At 33.8% G+C, this 19,847-nt stretch overlaps 1 protein-coding gene across 1 annotated transcript in view; it reads right to left on the bottom strand.

Moving 5' to 3' along the window:
• LOC118197197 (uncharacterized) overlaps positions 1 to 19,847 on the bottom strand; it is a 99,157-nt gene that overhangs the window by 11,851 nt on the left and 67,459 nt on the right. The window contains exon 4 of the mRNA XM_035368705.2: positions 15,740 to 15,926. Within this exon, the coding sequence (XP_035224596.1) occupies positions 15,740 to 15,926 (187 nt within the window). The remainder of the gene's footprint in view (positions 1 to 15,739; positions 15,927 to 19,847) is intronic.

Below are 19,847 nucleotides of genomic sequence, written 5' to 3'. Positions count from 1 at the left end.
AACGCTGAACAAATTCAAATGTGGTAGATTAGCCTAATGACTCGCAGAATAATCTGACGCTCAGGAAAGGCACTGGTTTGTAGAAAACCGGCGAGAAGGGCTAAATGGCTAGAAGCATTCAACGGCACAGAATCAAACCGCTAATAATCACGGCACAACGTGGCCTGAAATAGGCAGACACGTTCCAACACTAACTTCCGAAACTTTTCCTTAAACAGCATTTTTTTCTACCTTAATCTGAATAAACGCTCTATATCTGATTTACATTATGGCATGAAAAGTGTGCGTGAAAAGAGAGTGATAAGAAAAGTACTAGAAAATACCTGGAAAATAAAATATGAAAGGTTTCAGATTTTAAATTACGCCCATTTTTTTTAACATTTTGTGTCTTATCTTTTTTTATTAAATATCATGTTCTTCGCACTTAAACCATAAAATTCAGTTCACAAACCATAAAATATCGCAAAATAATTTTAAACTGAGCATATTTTTAGAATTTCCGATACACAGTCTCGCGCGCTGGAGATAAACATGCTGTTCCTGTACAACGTTGCCATTGCTTGCATTGAAATTCTTGAGTTTGATAATCAAAAACTGGCTAAAGTTTTTCAAAATATAAAATCGATAATAAAACAAATTCCAAATTTCAGATTTGGGCTTAGAGAGGCCCATAATCGCAGCCGGATTACGTCATTCAAAATTGGCTGGCTCTAGGTACCGTTGTGTTATCAGAGTGCGAGAAACATACATGCATTTATGCAGATTCTTCATTAGTTAATTTCTTCAAATTTCAGGGCGATAATATTTGGTGGCAATAGTTTGAAAAGTGAAACCGACATTCAGAGTGATTCGACGCAAAACGAAAGCAATAGTCCGTCTGGGACAAAGCCCCTTTGGACTAATTAATTAGTTAACAATAAATAGATAAACCTCACACTATGACTCCAAAAAATAAGGTAATGGAAGAAAAGAAAGAAATTGAAAAATATTTAGTTATTTTTAAAATAAATTAATATTAATAAAAGATAAGTGCTTAAAAATTTATGTGTAGAATAAAATTCCTGAAAGCAAAAAGGTTTCTTTAATTCTAAATCTTTAGAAGCATTGGTGGCGAAGATACAGAATGGTTCTTTAAATTAACTTAAAATATCTTCCTTAGCTTGGAACTACTAAAAATGCTCATGGTGAATATGATTGGCATTTTCATCGCCGCTACAGCAGTTTCAAAACAGATTTAGAGAAAGTTTAAATCACTTTAAATAATGCTATAAATTGCCGTGTTCAAAAAACATTCACGTTAATTTAAAATTTGGTGAAACTGGTTCATTTTTTACTCTGAGAATTAACTGCAGAGAAAACGCTTTTGTCCATTTCCGCTTTTAGTTAAGCAAGTCAGTACCTGTTATAAATGTAGGCAGCATCTTTCGCATAAACGCACTTCCAACGAGCGAAAAATTAATCATTAACAGACAAATTTGGCAGTTATTTAATTGATTACATCTTTCTAATTTGTACATCTTGCACTAAGAGAAATGAGACAGCTATCGGGTCAGTCCATAAGTTCGTGCGCATTAAGAGTATGCGTGGAATTCACTATGACGCATTTACTAAAACAATACAATTTTGAACCTGTTGAAACTTGTCATCGTTTGACTAACATATCATTCAGTTCATTACCAACTTTTGTAAATATTGAACGAATTTTAGTACACATAGCATACACAACAAACAAACGTGTGTCAGTACAAAAGTGTTGTGCTACATTTTTAATTTTCGTGTGGTGAATCTGCTAGGTTAGCAGCGATAAAAATTAATAGTGTACGTGGTAAACACACTATAAGTGTAAGGACTGCCCAGAAATGGCTTAAAAAATTTAAAGTTAGAAAATGCAGCATGGCTAATGTACCCCGTTCAGGACGTTTTGAACTGCTAGAACCAAATCATACGATTCATTCAGAGGTTTATAGTGAACAATTTAGCCGTCTAAACTAAGAATGGATCCAAAAACGCCCACGATGAGTGAATATCGAGAAAGTGTTGTTTCATCGTGATAACGCTAGACCGCATACGCTTCTAAACAACGCTGCAAAAAATGAGTGAAATTAACTAGGAGCTTTTGCCACATTCTACTTACTCCCCAGATATTGCCCCGAGGGATTTTCACTTATTTCGTGCCTTACAAATTTTTTTACTGGGAAAAAAATTAAATTCTAAACAGGATGTACACAATGAAATTTCAAATTGTTTTACATCAAAATCAGAGTCTTTCTACAGCAATGGTATAAAAAAGCTGCCTGTAAGATGGCGAGACATTGTAGATAATGGAGGAAAATGTTAAATTGCGTTTTATTATATTATTTAAAAATTTACCAAAGAATGCGCACGAATTTATGGACTGATCCAATATATATCTCCCTTTCTACTGGGCTGATTGACAAAATTTAACTTGCAAAATTTGCATTTTTCATGCCTTGAAAGCTCGACTTAAGCTATATATTATATTTATATATACAGCATTGTTCTAACATAGATATTTCGACACAAAATCGAACTTTTCCTGAAATAGCATACTTTTGTTTTTCCATATTTCGATTCTATGACTAAAATGAAGCCAAAGTGCCAAGTTTTGCAAAAATTGCAAGAGTAATTTTCAAAAAATTAGCTCTCGAAACTATAGCTCTTCATTGTTAATTGAATTTGGTATATATCTATTAATATCTCTTTTTTATTCTACTGACTTGATTCCTTCTTTCAAAATTCGAAATTTAGGCCCATTCGATATAAAATTCACAGCTATTTTCTGCTTTGTTTTAAAATTTGTATTGTTTAGTAATATTTATAAATTTTTCGAAAAAATATTTTAATTATAACTTATAAAATTTTTGCCATCACCTTAAAGCATAACTAGTTCTAGCCATGCCTGCAAAAAATTAGAATTTTTTAAGCAAAATTTCCGAAGATATAGCATATACGTTGGCGCGTTTTGAAATCTGGCATAATTTTATAAGCGATAAAAATAACGCCAAATATCGTTTTCGCACTTTGGTAAAATAATTTGAAAACATGAACGATGCATCTTTCATTCTGCGCGTGCGCGATGGAAGGGAAAATGAAAGTATATCCATTCTATTGCGGGCAAAGGGCTTTTTAAAATCAAGATCCAAAACCCTGCGTCAGACAATTTCTTCTCGTGCATCACTTTTGAAAGCTTTGATATAGATTGCATGATTTACTCCATGACCTGACTGGGTGCGTCGCTCAAAGTGACATACTTCCGTTTTAACCTAATTTCAATTTTAATGAGGTAATTGGTTCTAATACTCCAGGAAAAGCCATTGCTTTATTGCTTTTGAAACACAAGTAGACTGCATTCTTTTGAGCTCTGTAGATGAATATTTCTTTTTTCATGAAATGCGATTGATATTGATTTCAGTGAGTATAATGGAAGATAATAAGACATCTTAGATGCCTCGAAATAAGCTACATGTTGGCTTTTAAGTAGGTTTCGAAGGAAAGTAAAGCAAGAGTTTTAAAATGTATATATATATGTATGTAATATTTTTGAAGCATAGAAGAGGAATCAGCTTGCAGTCGCTGTGGCTAAGGGTGAAGGCTTGAAGATGAAGATAAGAAAACATGAACCTGAAGAATTCACAGTCTTTATTTCCACGCATATAAAATCATCTCAGTAGATATTTATTATCCAATCATAATGAAATCCGATACATTTTTAAAATTCAATCATAATGAAATATGATCGATTTCTATGTCCATTTTAAAAAAATGAAGCAGGCATTTTAAAGAAGCGAAGAGAGAAGCTATTAGCAATGTAAAGCTTGAGTGGCCAGCAAAAATTTTTGAGAAAATGGAAACATTTAAACTGTGGAATTAAAATACCATTTGATTGATAATTATTGAGCTTAAATAAAAGTAAAAAAAAGTAGAAAAATTATTTTTCAAATATTTTATTATTAGAAAATATTGCAGAACACACAGATGAATATTTGAGCCTGAGTAAACACTTTAAGGCCAACATAGAAAATAACATATAAGAAAAAGATTGCAAATTCTTAGAAGGTTGTGTAGGAGCCATTTCTTCGAATTACTTCAAATATTCTTGTTTTCATGGATGAAACGAAATTTTGACAAAGGGTGGGGTCGGTTTTATACCAGTCATCTTCGATAGTAGATTTCAGCTCTGTTGTTGATGTAAAATGTCTCCCATTTGCATAAACGCTTCTTGCTAAGTCACCCCAAAGGTTCTCGATTGGGTTGAGGTCAGGTGATCTAGCTGGCCATTTCACAGTTTCAACATTGTTGACTTGGAACCAATTTTTTGTGCTGTTACTCGAATGGATCGAGGCATTGTCTTGCTGATATTTCCAATTTTCTCCAACAAGACATTCAGCATTTGGAAAAAGATAATTTGTTAGGACATTTTGGTATCCTTGTGAATTCATTCTACCTGAAACGAATGCAATTGAGCCCACACCATGGTAAGCAAACAGCCCCAAGTCACGACAGACCCTCCACCTAGTTGAAGCTTGGAAAATATTTCTTTTTCATTTCTTATATCATGTCAGTAGAAATTCCAGCCATCTGGTCCATACAAATTCCATTTTTTTTTTTTTTCGTCAGAAAAAATAATTTCTGTCCATTGGTTGTCCCAGGTCATGACTTTCTGGCCAAAGTTCAAACGCTTTATTTTGTGTCTCTGCAGTAACTGAGGCTTAGTCAATTTTGCTGTATAAGTGAATCTTCCAGACCTCCTAATTGTGTTATAAATCGTTTTTTGACAAACTTATAAACCTGTCGTCGGAATCAGTTTCATGGTTGAGTACTTTCCAGTAGATACAAGTTGGCAAACTCTTCTTTCATCACGCGAGGACAGGGCTTTAGGTCATCCCCCAGTATTCTTTTATTCTTTTTACCATAATTTTCTTTCAATTTAAAAAAAAAATGTTGACTACAGTCTTTGATCTTCTTATCTTTATCGCAATAGCACGATTACTCCTTCCTGTTGAAGACAAAGCTACGATCTCTCTTCTTTCACGATCAGTTAACTTTTTACCCTTCGCCATCTTCACAAAGATCACCAATACTTCAAAGAAACGTATGACAAATATGAAAATTGCATTGTTGTCACAAGCTAGTAGTTGCAATGGTAATTACACGATTATATTATATTTATTTTTTAAAAAATGACTGGTGGCCTTAAAGTTTTTATTCAGGCAGAAAGACTAACTTTGTAAATAACCACGTTTCTCATAATTATGTATTTACAAATTATGTTTATAGCATTTATTTCTTATCAATGAACTTTAATAATTAATTTTATTTGAATCCCTTTTATTTCATTTTACACTTTCTGAACAATTTTTACTGGCCTTAAAGTTTTTACTCAGGCTGTAGAAACTACCAGAATAATGACGTAATTGACTCGCTAATAGGTAGGAGTAGGTACCAAAGTAGGTGCGATTCTAGAGACAAGGTATGATTGGTTAATATTAGTTTTAGTTGCTCTTTTCCAGTTTTTCTTCGCCGACTGATGTCGGCTAAAGGTAAAGGTAAAGGTAAAAGTATGGGGGACACCAGCGATGTACCATAGGTCAACTGGTAATGCCTTCCCGTACTAACTCTTTGAGAGAAAAAAAAAGGGGGGGTAATTGCAAGTTTTATAAGAATGATGTCGGCTAAGTGAAATATCCCATTCTACCATCTCGCTTCTTCTTATTTTTCTTTTGTTGTTCCAGACATTCTTTTATCTGAAGCAGAATGACAGCGCGCTGTTGCGTGCTGTCACTCTCTTTCCATTCGACGCAAGTTTTCCAGTAGTTGCACTTGACTGATTGGAATAATGTGAGGGATAGTACAGGTGCAGACATCCTCAAAAAACTAAAACAACTTTCCCTTTCTCATCGGATCCACTTTCAGTGGATTCCATCCCATTTCGACGTTGCTGGAAATGAAATTACGGACAGCTTGGCTGGAACTGGCGCTAGCGAGACCACAACGCCTGCCGCTCCTATTACTAATATGGAACTATTTTCTAAATGTAAGGCAAAGAATAAGGCCATTTGGATGGTCCCACCAGTGCACCCATGGTATTAGAGTAAGTGCCCTGGTGGATCTTTGGTTCAGAGCAGCAATAGACAAAATCAAACTGGATTCCTTAGTGGCCATCTGTTATCAACGACTTTTGTCGGTGGTCATAAACACTTTGAAATATGCATTAAGTATTCTACCGCACAGGCCTCTCCTGATCACATTTTATCTTGTCTGGGGCCTACCAGACAGGATCTGGTTCAAGACCCCCTTTTTGTACTGGACCCTTTAAGGGTGAATGGGCTCATGGACATGATCTAGTTCTGCTGGTCACGGGGATGAGAAACAACAACAACATGAAGCTAGTTCCTCACTTAAAAGCTAATCGACAAACTATATTCTGCTTGCTCGGTATTTCGAAGCGAGCTTATTGCAGTTCTGGAAGGTCTGGACTCCATAATGTGGCTTCCTCAGTTAAAAGATATCTGGGTCTTTTTGTATAGTAGAAGTGGCGTCCAGCACTTGGCTGACTGGCATAATGTGAGGGATAGTACAAATGCAGACATCCTCAGGAAACTAAAACAGCTTTCCTTTTCTCATCGATCCACTTTCAGTGGATTCATTCCCATGTCGACGTTGTTGGAAATGAAAATGCGGACAGTTTGGCTGGAGCTGGTGCTAGCGAGACCACAACGCCTGTCTCTCCTCTTACTTATAGGGAACTATTTCCTAAATGTAAGGCAAAGATTAAGGCCGTTTGGATGGTCCCAGCAGTAAACCAATGGTATCAGAGTAAGTGCCCTGGTGGATCCTTGGTTCAGAGCAGCAATAGACGAGATCAAACTTCACTTATTAGATTCCTTAGTGGCCATCTCTTATCAATGACTTTTGTCGGTGGTAATAAACATTTTTAAATATGCACTAAGTGTTCTACCTCACAGGCCTCTCCTGATCACATCTTCTGTTGTCTGGGGCTTACTAGACAGGATCTGGTTCAAGACCCCCTTTTTGTACTGGACTCTTTCAGGGTGAATGGGCTCATGGACCTGATCTAGCTCTGCTGGTCACGGGGATGAGAAACAACAACAACAACAGCGATCTCGAATTTGGGAGAACAGATTAATTTAGGGGCATAGCGCCAAATCTAGAATGTTAATTTTGAAGTAGTCAATTATTTTTAAAGCAGTTATCATATTTTGCTATATCTTATATATATATATCAATTAATGAATCTTAAAAACATATTAACAAGAGTATCCAGTTGTGTAAGCAAATCGTAATACAGAAATCTTACATTAAAATATATTATCTAATGTTCTGAGATTTTATTCTTCTGCCTGTACAGCAAAGAGATATGTGATACACAGCATGAGATTAATTTATCATTTGAAATAGCTAAGTAGTAACTTTACTTTGCTGGCCATATCTTTACTTGAATTGTGAAACAACTATTTGTTAAGTTCAGACTGTATCAATGACAAGACTCACGAAGGGTGAAAAGACTTTTTATTCGACTCACAAAAGGTTTATAAACGGTACTCCTAAATATAAATATAAAATTAAGTCCAAGTTAAATAATCAATCGAAGCTGCACGGAGATAATTAACGCAAGTTAGCTCTTAGCCTTACTACCGACGTACACAAACCGCAATCAAAATGCACGGCCGCAAAATAGCAAGCTTAAATATCAGCGAAACAACGTGGTCAAACGACAGAATAAGTTCTGTATGAAAAGTAACTCAAGACACCCGCTCAAATAGAGTTTTCCTATCCTACACTGCACATTACGGGAAAATGAAATATCTTTCCGGCAGGAAATGGAAACGAGGGAAGATAGAAAAGCTAAGTAACTGAAGAAAACTGGTTAGTTTAAAACTAAAATAACACTTCTACAATATTATAAATTCTCTTGAATTTCAAAACACCAGTGAAATCTGATTTGCTTCATTGCAGTCTGTAGTAATTACTCAAGAGATAATAAAGGAAAAATTAAAGGAAAGTGGCTTCATATTTGATCAACATGCGTGATTTAATCGAAATTGTGCAATCACCTGAAAACGTTTTCTCTAGGAAACATCCCATTAACGGGTTTTCTACCGATCGTGAGAAAGTATCGTTTTGTTAGATTAACCTCATTCTAAGATGTCCACATATTTGTTGTTATTTAAAATACAATGGAAATATAAAAAACTGTATTATTATTAAAAATGTTTGAAGAATGACATTCTACTAAAAAATCTATTTTTTTTAAATTAGTTCACGATTAAATTTGGATGTATTACACTAATTCCGCTATTAACTTTCTTTATTAGAAGTCCGTTGGTTCGGTTTAGCTTATATTGTAATAACTACTTTTCATACCTTATTCTAAGATTTCTACATATTTTCTATTACTTAAAATACAATGGAAATATAAAAAGAGTGTATTATTATTAACCTTTTTTTTAAGAAAAACGTTTGTCAATGACATTATGCTAAAAAATATAAATTTTCTGAATAAGGTCCGAATTAAATTGGATGTATTACACTAATTCTGCAAATAAGTTCGTTCGGTTTAGTTTATACCGTAATAACTACTTTCCATACCTTATTCTAAGATTTCCACACATTTTCTGTTATTTAAAATACAATAGAAATATAAAAAGAGTGTATTTTTATTAACCGTTTTTTGAAGAAAAACGTTTGCCAATGACATTTTGCTGAAAAAATTAAAACTTTTCGAATAAGATCACAATTAATTTGGATGTATTACGCTAATTCCGCAGCTAATGTTCTTTATTAGAAGACCGTTGGTCCGTTTTAACTTGTACTGCAATAGCTACATTTTCGTACACTTATTGCAAAATATACAATGTTGATACTTTCGTTTCAGTCCGGAAACGATACAAGGAAAACAATCGCCATTTCAGAAAGGGCGTCAGAAACAATTGAAATCTTCAGAGCTCAAAAAATAAAAAAATAAAAAAATTGCCAAACACAATAGCTACAAACCCTGACACGAAAGCCATTCTTGTCTTACTTCAAGACAACATTCCTTCCAGAATGTATTTAACAGCGGAAAACGTTACATAACGGGATGGATGTAAATGGAAAAATAGGACAAATACGGCCGTAAAACTGACGAAAATAAATAAAACCTTTTAATTAGACAGATGATCGTTCTATAACGAAATCCCAGGATTACCCTGAATTTAGCTTTTTTATAACGTTAATCTCCACCTTTTTTAAATGCACCACTTAAAATATATATTGCATAACTAAATAATATTCCTGTATTGTGCAATTTTTTTATCCTCGACTTCTGAGAACTCAGAATAATATGGCCTACATGAGAATGGTTTAAGAGCAGTAGTAATGATTATGTTTCTACTACAAACAATTACTTTTGTAAATATTTATAAAGAGTTTGTAATAGATTTGTTTCCTTATCTGCAACTTTATTTCCGCTTTCATACATAATACAAGCATCAATATGAAGGAGAGATGCCTTCGTGGAGGACTTTCTAAGCGAAACCGGCTCGTATCGACACGTTACACATGGGTAAAACCATGAAAAGGTCCATGCAGCCAGCCTGTTCGCTGGATTCGAACCTCGGACCGAACTACCAGCGTTCACGGACTTAACCTTCGGCCACTTTGTGGGCCTTGCCAATATTTTGACATTTTAAATACGAGTAGGTTTAACGTGATACATGACGCTGCGATGACTGGAATTTTCGGGCAATGAACGTGAGGCAAACAGCATATATAGGAAATACGTTTGTAAGAGTAAATCATTTATAAAATACTCAAAAGATATAAAATGGCAAAGGATAAAGAGCATGACAGACATTATTTGTTGTATGAAGTTGGTAGATGCACTACTGCAGCATGCAGAAACTTTCGTCAAGAGTACAAAGAAGATGCATTTGATGATAGCCTATGTGGTAAATGATTTCGGAAGTTCATACATAGAAGGAAGGAGAAGCTGCAAAGATCAACTGCTTCTGGACGTCTATTAAAAAGCCCAGCATATAACTGTTGAAGAATTAGCAGACCCGCACATGGAATGATAGTTGAAAGATGAATGCATGCTCTCGAGTTCATCACAAAGGTGAATCAGTGAGTTCCACATCAATTCTCCGGAAAACAACGGCAAGGGAAATCAAGTAGCTAAATTTTCTTTGTATTCTTTTCCACAAGTGGGCCATTTTTGTAAAAAAAAAAATATAACGGATGATGAAATACGCACTCTACCGTAATGTCAAACACGAAGGAAGTGTGTGCCGCGTAGTAAATCCTATACAACTCATTTCAAGAAAAAACATTGCATCCCAAAAAGGTTTTAAACGTAAAAAAATGAGATATGAAAGCAATATTCTTCTGAGAACGACTCCCACATAATTGAGTTATTAATACTGACATAGACTGCCATGTAATCGCAAAAAATTTAGGGCATTATATTTCAACAAAAATATCCGTTTTTACCGCTATCATATACAATTTAACGATGCTTTTAAGTGACATCTGTACGGAAAGACAGAATAAAGGACACTTTTTCCCCAAAAGGATTGCAAGAGAGATCAAAAATGGTTCAGAAGAGATTTTTTTACGTGACTTATGTCATTTCACTCAAAAACCAGTACCCTCAGAACGTTGACATTTTGTATATAGGACTGCTATAACATGTAGTTGTGCGCCTCCCTTTTTGTTTGCAATCGTCTGCATCTCGTCTATATATATGTAATATTCTGCCAGCCAGGCACTGGAAATGATGTAGCTTAACAATCCGGTCACTTCAGAGTCTGAGTGTGGTCGTGGCAAAAGTGGAAAACATCAGAATTGAAGACAGGGAAGAATTTAACTTTTTACTTCATCTCTTTATTCAATGTAAATGGCAAATCACTCAGAGATTACATATGCGATAGTAATTTGAACTAAATAGGATTAACTTTAAATTTACAGCCTCATACTATTCGAACAAAGGGAGACAGATGGGAAGAGCCGCAGCAAAGGTCTAATAGCAGCAGGAGGAGAAAACAGTCTCCTGACGCAAGATGGCGCGAATTCCTCATTTATAGCAGCGGTTACGTAATATACTCGAATGTTCTCGAAAGAACTGGTCTAGGGGGAAGATCCTGAAATTGCGGAAAGTTAATTAGAGGTTGCTTGTTCGCATAGAGCAAAGCCATTGTATTTTTTATATTTTACATATATATATATATACTCTTTTGTTACTCGGCTAGGTGAGCTCAGTTTTTTTATTCTTATATGTTAGTAAATTGTACATTTTTTGCTTTAAAAATGATTGAATTACGTTGTTCTTATGATCCGGTTAAGGTTTCTATGTCTTTAATTAATCTGCATGCAATATCTGTAGAATTATTAATAATTTAAACGTTGTTTAAGTGCGGCTAAGTCTAACTTAGCAGCCATATTTGTTTACATTTCAAACTTAGTAGATAGTGAATTCAGTTTCTGCACCTTCAATGTCTTTTTACCGAGTGGGACTAAAAGTAAATTTTCAGTTCTGTGCACCGAAAAATCTGCCTTTCTGCCCACTGGCAGAATTGCTTGTTTTTGCGTAGAAACTCTGATTTAAATTTTTAAATTGTTTTCATTGTTTTAATGTTTTTTGTGTTTTATGTTTTTCAATTTTTACTGAAGCTATTTTAACGTTTCATATATTTTTTCCTTGCCGCGAAGTGAAAAGCGAATTAACCGAATGAGAAATGTATCTAGAATAAAATTCGTGGGAATATGTTTAAATGAAATGCAGCAAAAGATGCAATTTAATAGGCCGTACAAGGAAGTCATGTGGCGTCCGTATCAGATTTTTTAAAATCTTAACTAAAAGATGTATATATCGTCGAGGAATTAATCGAGTGGAAAGCATGTGGAAAAAGACCGAATTAAGTGATGACAGCTACGTACATGCATTGAAATGCTTTTTAGAACAATTTACTATTTATAAATTGGGAGAAAAAATAGCAGAATAGAGCTATAAAAAATCAGTCAAACAGTTAGACGAGGTTGCCATTAATATTTCAAAAAGTTAAAAAGTATTTACAAAATTAAATATTATAAAATTTATAAGGTTAAAAAACAATTGCGATATAATCTTAGTACACGGATTTCAGTTTAAGCCAAATCGTTAAGACAGACTTATAATTTAAGAATTAATCTGTTGCAAATTAACATTAGGAACGTAAATTGTTATGTTTAAATTAAGGTGTCTAAAATAGCAATGCCAAATTATAGGTAAAAAAGAACTGCAATGCTATTTCGTTGTAAGTTATAGGTATAATTTACGATGAAATACTACTGTAAGTGAAATTATTAGGATGATATACTGTAACTCTGTATTTACTTTCTTGAATCACTACGCACAAGGGCTTGCAGCAAATCTTTTCACCCTCTTTTGCCTGGCCATGAAATCCGCGAAATGAAATCAGCAAACTCTTTGAAGAAATTTCCTTGGAGGTATTTAATGAAAAGAAATAAAATCTGTTTAAATTATTTAATCAATAAATTATCCGTTAAAAATTTTGCCAATTAATTTACGCTTGTCTCTTCAGTTGCAAAATCTTAGATCATGAATAAAGCTGTGATTTTGTATCTGAAGGAGCATTTTTTTTTACAGATAAAGTTTTCTCAATTATCAAATTCCTAATTTCTTACATCTAAAGATGTTTTCTTGAAGCATCTAATACAGTGTGATCAATACTAAACTAGCCTGCAAAAGTGTTTTCGGCATTTCGTCAAAACGAAATTGCGAAGAAATGATGTTCAATAATAAACCTAAAAAGACAAAAAAAAAATTAATGAGTCAGCAGACTGGCAAACTGGGATTTCAACGAGAGCGTAAACAACCTTAACAAACCCTTATTAGCGACGTTAAAATCTGGAACCTTTGAGTTCCTTTTTTTTTTTTTTTTTTTTTTTTTTTGTCTTCTTTTTTAATCAAACTGTTCGATGAGTATTTTCCACAAACACAAATGTATCAGATTCAGCTTGAAGGCAAACTGATTTTCTGTATCCAACCCTAAGCTGCAATTACAGACTTTTTGCAAGACTAGTTAAATGTCATAATTACATTGTATTAAAAGATTCTTGATTGGGTTTAGAGACCTTTCGGGGACTTAATAGAAAGTAAACGACTATATTTCATAAAGTCTATTTTGTCTAACGAGACAGATTTAGACATGACGAAGCAAAAATCGTACTAAGGTAAAATTTAAATTGAAATATAGATCAAGAGTAAAGAATTTTCAGGTAGTATATTGCAGCAAGTCATCGTATTCATATCAGTGGCGTCCTTTAACATCCTTTAACATTCCTATGAGTATGATTTTTCGTATTAATAACAATTTGAATTGTGTAACTATATTTTTCTACTTTAAACTCTGAATCTGGATGCTTTCCACAGTGTACGTTCTTTGCATTCTAGCACAATAAAATTTCTTCTCGTTTTTGTTTAAAATTAGAGCGCATAAACAAAAATGGTTAAATATATTTCCTAAAATATACAAACAACTATACAACAAAATTATACTTTTATTTATATAAAAATATATTTCTTTATATAAAAATACAGTTTGGTTGGTGTCACAAAATCCTTCATTGTTTTATAAAATTCTTAAAATTTATGCTTTTGGAAACTATCTTTTTCACACTTTTATTTTAAAAAGTATTTTCTCTTGAGATCTCTCAGAAAATAGCTGGAAATAATGCCAAATTCTGAAAAATGGTGTGGTGTTTTTTTTTTTTTTTTTTTTTTTTTTTTTTAAATTTCAAATTTTGGAATCATTACATTGTAGAGAGATCAGTTATTTTTGGAAAAGCCAGAGAGATGAAAAATGAGCAACGCCTTGGCCGGGAATCGAACCACGGACCTTTGAATACGCGTCTAGCATGCAGACCACCACACCACGAAGGCACACTAAGAAGGCGGAAGAAAGACCTTATATACTCCCCCTTTTAAAGGGCGACTGGGATTTGTTTTTAAGGGGACCCAATCACCAAATCCTGGGTGAGGAGAATCATCATCTAAAACCCTTTTAGTTCGGGCGCCACTGTAGAGACATTAGGTATATTTTTGGAAGCAAGAGGAATTGAAAAATTAGCAACGCCTTCGCCGGGAATCGAACCGCGGACCTTTGGAATACGCGCCAAGCTTGCAGACCACCCCACCACGAAGGCATGGCCAGAAGGCGGGAGAAATACCTTATTACATTAATCAGACTATGAAACCAAAAGTTAATAACTGACTTTTTATTCTTTAAACAAATGTCATTAATATAATCATTTTAAGCTTAAACATCGTGAAATATTTTAATTAATATTCTCTTAAAAATTAGAGAAAACAGGAATTTATTGCTTCATGCATGTAATAAACGAGGCATTTTCAAGCTCCACGATACTTTCGCAAAGCTCGACACTTTCGTATTCTCTCCACGATACTTGAGTATTAATTACACGAAAGCAAAACCCAAAATTAATGCGAGATGCCAAAACCCCCGTTTCGTTATTGTTCTCATCTTTTTTCCAAATTAAAATTAAATGAGGTTACGAAGATGGAAAAGAAAATACAAAACTTAATGAAGATTACTCCTTTTTTTATGAATTCACGTCGAATTTGAGGAGATAAATGTGCTCTACTTTTACTTAGAATGTCTAGACTTTAATTTCAAGGCCGTGGTGTTCTTATGTTCAGATGCTGAGCAGTCAAGGTAACGTAAAGTAAGGGTTGTCGAGAAATTTAAAAAGCACACTACGTCTGCTTCTTGATTTTCCGGACATTTTTAAGTGATTCCGTGCGTAGCAGAAGATAAATAACTTATCCGGTATTTTCTCCCACCTTCTAGCATGCCTCTGTGGTATACTTGGAAGCATACTCGACCCGAACTCGAGTCCTGCGAGAGCAATGCACATTTTTCAAAAGTATCCTGTTTCATTAAAAATAAATAAATAAATAAATAAATAATAAATAAAAACTCTACAAATGCTTCCCAAACTAAAAGGTTGCGGTCGATAATTCATCAACACCAGAATTTGGCGAATGGTTTTCCTCATCTCCAATAGGCCTTTAAAAAAGGGAGAGCATATAGGGTATTTTCTCCCTCCCTTCCGTAAGCCTTTGTGACGTAACTAAAAGTATACTCAACGCGTATTTGAGAGGTCCATGGATCGAGTCCCGGTGAGGGTGTAGAGACATTAGGTATTTTTGGAAGCTGGAAAGATGAAAAATATTCAACGCCTTCACCGGGAATCGAGCCACGGACGTCTGGAATACGCGCCCAGCGTGCAGATCACCACACCACGAAGGCATGCCAAGAAGGCGGGAGAAATACTTTCTTTATAAGGGCGCTGCACATTTTTCATATCTCTCCTTCAAAACAACCTACTGATTTCACAGGATGACGACGGTTAAGAAATCTCCTGAAGATAACTTTTAAAATGTTTAACGAAGCAAGAAAGTATATTAATCCAATAAGGCACAATTCTCAATTACTTTAAAGAAACAAAATACAGATATAAAATACAATGTTGGAAAGCAGACTTGCATTACTCAAGCGAACATAATATAAGTTAACAATGGGCAAGAAATCTTTTCGAGATAACTTTTAAAAATGTTTAACTAAGTAAGAAAGCATATGAAGGCAATAAGGCATAATTCTAAAATACTTTAAAGAATTAAAATACAGATACTAACCTGATAGATGTCTGTAAATGCGTCCTGGCTGTCGCAGCATGTTACGTAGTGCACTCCTGTGGGGCATATCTGCCAGCAATAAAACACAAGGTACCAAGAGACCCTGAACTAAACGCAACCATACGATACTGTTATCCAACCAAGGAGACCAAAATGTTGGAACTGCCATTCCAAGAGAATTTAGAACCTGAAAAATTCATATTTAAAGTGAGTAGTTCAAAGACAAAATAGTCTATTAGATCACCATCTATTAAATGTTTTCCGATTATATATTTTCATTATCAAACCTTTATACCCATGAAATCAGCACCTATAGAAAGCTAGTATAGCAGTATAAGTTATAACAAAGAATATAATTAACTATTTCAACAAATCCTTGGTAATTCTTCCAAACTAACGTTAGTAGCTTTCTATTTCTACCTCTGTAATATAAAAATTATATTAAATCTGTAATAATGTTTGGCATATTTCGGTCAAATTCAAAGAAGTGTGAAAATAATTATTTATTATTCTTAGAAAGCACAAGCAAAGCTGCTGAAATGAGTTTTAAGCAAATTAAATAAAATTTGCCATTTTGCTATCTGTGTTCGCTTATAAGAACAGCAATCGATTTTTATTATCTGGTACATTAATTTTTGTTAAAGTTATGTTCCAGAAATGTGTACATTCTTAAACTGTTACTTCTCAATCATTTGAACGCAACTACTATTAGGTATCACTGTATTTTTAAATAGGTCAAAATAGGCTCTTTGAAAGTCAAAACGCCCGAAATAGCCTTTTATTCAAACGACCGCAACCGCCCAAAACGGCCGAGATTAAGATGTTTTTTTCCCTTTCCTCTAAGCTATACAGTAGCAGGTTCAGTTTCCCTTATTACATTGCATCAGTTTATTACAGGCAGCTTGTCCTAAAAGGCTAACGAAAGCTTCTTTGTTAGGAAGTAGAAGGGATGTCATTTGGAATTTTCACACCTTTTTGTGCGTTAACGGACGGAGAGGGGAGGAAATGAACGGGATAGGTAATGGACGAAGATAGACATTTCGATATTTTAAGCATATAAATTAGTGAAGGCTTCGCTTTTCTAAGAGTTAATACAAATGAAGCAATTAATGTAAAACCTTTATTGTACAATTCTAAAATGGTGTATTGTAAAATAATTAGTCGAGTTATTTTAAATGGGCAAGCTATGAATGTTTTGTTTAAGTTAAGAAGTATATTGCAGCACCGGTAGTTAATATAGTAAACAATTTCTTTTTTTTAAAAAGGCATTTAATAATCTATTGAAGTAGTTTATAAAACTCTGTAGAAGCCAAAAATTCAAAAATTATTTTATTAATTGTTCTAAAAATGGCAAATTTTATTTTATCATGACTGACAATCGCTAAATTTCCTTAATATAACGTTTTAAGGAATAGTACGTGTTTCTGAACTCAGCAGTTTTGCATGCGCTTTATTATAGCATTATTGAGCAAGTAACATTTCTTACCTCGTGAGAATTCTGTCCGAAAACGGATATGATTTTGATCAAATCAAAAGTTTATTTGATTAATTTGACTATATTTTCAAAAATTCGAACCTTTCAAAGTGAATATTTCCATAAAATTAAACTTGTCCATTTAAAAATAACAAATTTTAATCCCTAATGAACTTCATTACTACATCATTAAAACAAAAAATTACTGTCATTCATAAAATTATGTAAAACGAGTAACTTTTAGAAGTCACACGTTTAGAATTGCTTCAGATGTGCAGCAAACTACATCTATAAAAGCTATTCATTGTAATGGGTTGGCAAGGAAATAATTTTTGTTTGCACAAACAGATGGTGTTATTTTCGTTCTGTTATTCTTCTCTCAAATCATATATTTTTCCCCGCTTTTGAGATTTGGCGGGAATATAGTGCATATTTATTGACATTTATAGTCATTCGCCTTTATAATTATTCACGTGGACATTTGGATGGATATTTGGAAAATGGATATTTCTGTTGAAATCTGATAACCAAAATTTTTCGCGGTTACTATATTTCCTTTATTTCATACAAGGAAAGAGAGAAAAATAATTTATTTTCAAAAGTAATTTGTATTAAAGTCACATGCATTGGCAGTTGATTTTAATTTCTAGTTTTTAAATCAGGTCATTAACTCCAGACCGATGAGAAATTGCGACAAAAACTGATAGGTGCATGTGCGTGAGATTTAATATCTTCTTTCATTTACATTCTACCCTTTTAGTACATTTACAAAGAAGCATTGTCACAATGCATCAATCGTAACTTAAATGAGCTGAAAAAAGGATAATAGGTCAAGATGTTATTAACTCATACTTATTCTTTTAGCGCAGTTGGAGTTTTAAATAATAACCATGCTTAATTGTAACCTCTTCCCAGCAGAAATAAGGACTTTGTAAACAAATAAATAAAGATCTTTTTAAATGCTTTTTATTAGCCCTGAAGGGCTATTACTCCCGAAACGGCATTTTGCGCTGAATCACTTTTCAAATTGTTGCCACCAATATTATCACCCTGTATTGTATTTAAAGATATTAAATAATGAAGAAACTGTATGAATATACGAACGCATCTCGCATTCTGAAAAAACAGCTGAGCCAAAAGCCATCAAATTTTCAATAGCGTAGTCGTTCACCCGCATATGGATGCCTAGTAGCCCGAACTTTGTATTTGGAATTTATTTTATTAACTATTTCATATTTTGTAAAACTTTAACGATTTTTTAATTGACAAACTCGACGATTTCAAAGCAAGCAATGGCAACACTCTACGAAATAAATAAATAAATAAATAAATAAATAAATAAAAAAAAAAAAAAAAAAACATTTTTACCTCCAGCGCGTGAGACTGTGTATCGGAAATTCTTAAGTTGTGCTCATTGCGAAGAACCGGATATTTCCTAAATGAAATGTAACAACAAAACGTTATAAAAAGTCCCTTTTGGGCGTAATATAAAATCTGAAAACTTTCAGATTTTTTTTTTAATTTAAAATTCTTCTAAATTTTTTGTTCAGTGAGTAAGGAAGAACGCCCACACCTTTCTTGTGCGTAGATTTCTCTACGTTTTATTTTTATTTATTTAATTTTTTTAAAGAAACTTTTTATTAAAATCAACACTTTTCGTGGGAATGCATAATGCCTCTTTCTTTAATTTATCTTTAGTGCATTTTCTAATTTACGACAATAAATAATATACATCATTAAAAATGGCATGCAACTGCTAGTTGAGTATAAATTGAGTTAAGGTCAAAGGAGCTACTTTATCTACGCCTTAAAAGCCGCCTGTAAAAATACACGACCTACGTAGGTGGACATTACATATCTGAGTAGAAGCCTCAGATCGTTTAGATGTGGTAGATCCTAAAACGTTCAACAATTCCCCGATCCTCGTAACAAATTATTGAAAGGCAGAAACTTTCAAAATTCATAAACAATAGTCAAACTCCTACACTATTTTAGAAGCAGTTGACCCGGTACGACCTTAGCCGAATACTTCACGGCAACTCTTTGCCTGCTCCACGTGCTTTTATAAAAAAGACACATACTGTCATGTATCTGTCTTGGTTCCTCTGAGCTTTTGTAGAATAAAAAAGACATTTTTGGTGTCTTGTCTTTTAAAATGATATTCAAATAGTAATCAATGCACACTTCTAGCATACCTTTATGGAAAATCCAGCTGATGGTCTGTTTCATTCATGATCAGGCTTTCAATATTACCGAGGTGATTTCATTAGGGCTGTGTAATATTTTGCATCTGAATTAAGTTCTTGCGTAAGTATGAGAATGCAGTACCATGTTTTATAAGAACTTGCATCTTAACATGGAAATTTTTTCAGTTACCCGTTTGATGCTGTGATTCAAACCATCAAAGATTTGCCTATATAACCAATAATTCTGAACGTTATTAGAAGTTCAACCAACGGCAATCAGCGTTAAATTGCATAAATTTGCAATATTAGTTTTGAAAGTTTTACTACAGATCATTCTTCTGCAGTTGCAGGAGTGAAAACGACGGTCGGTGATATTCAGTTTCATTGGTATCGCGTGAGTACAAGCTAGTCTTTTATCAGTTTCATTCTTGCAGCAGAAGAAGCTTCC

The sequence above is a fragment of the Stegodyphus dumicola genome, chromosome 4, assembly GCF_044657685.1.
Source record: "Stegodyphus dumicola isolate Sdum_Otavi_A_Nest chromosome 4, ASM4465768v1".
NCBI classification, from domain to species: domain Eukaryota; kingdom Metazoa; phylum Arthropoda; class Arachnida; order Araneae; family Eresidae; genus Stegodyphus; species Stegodyphus dumicola.
This window is presented reverse-complemented; position numbering and strand designations above follow the sequence as displayed.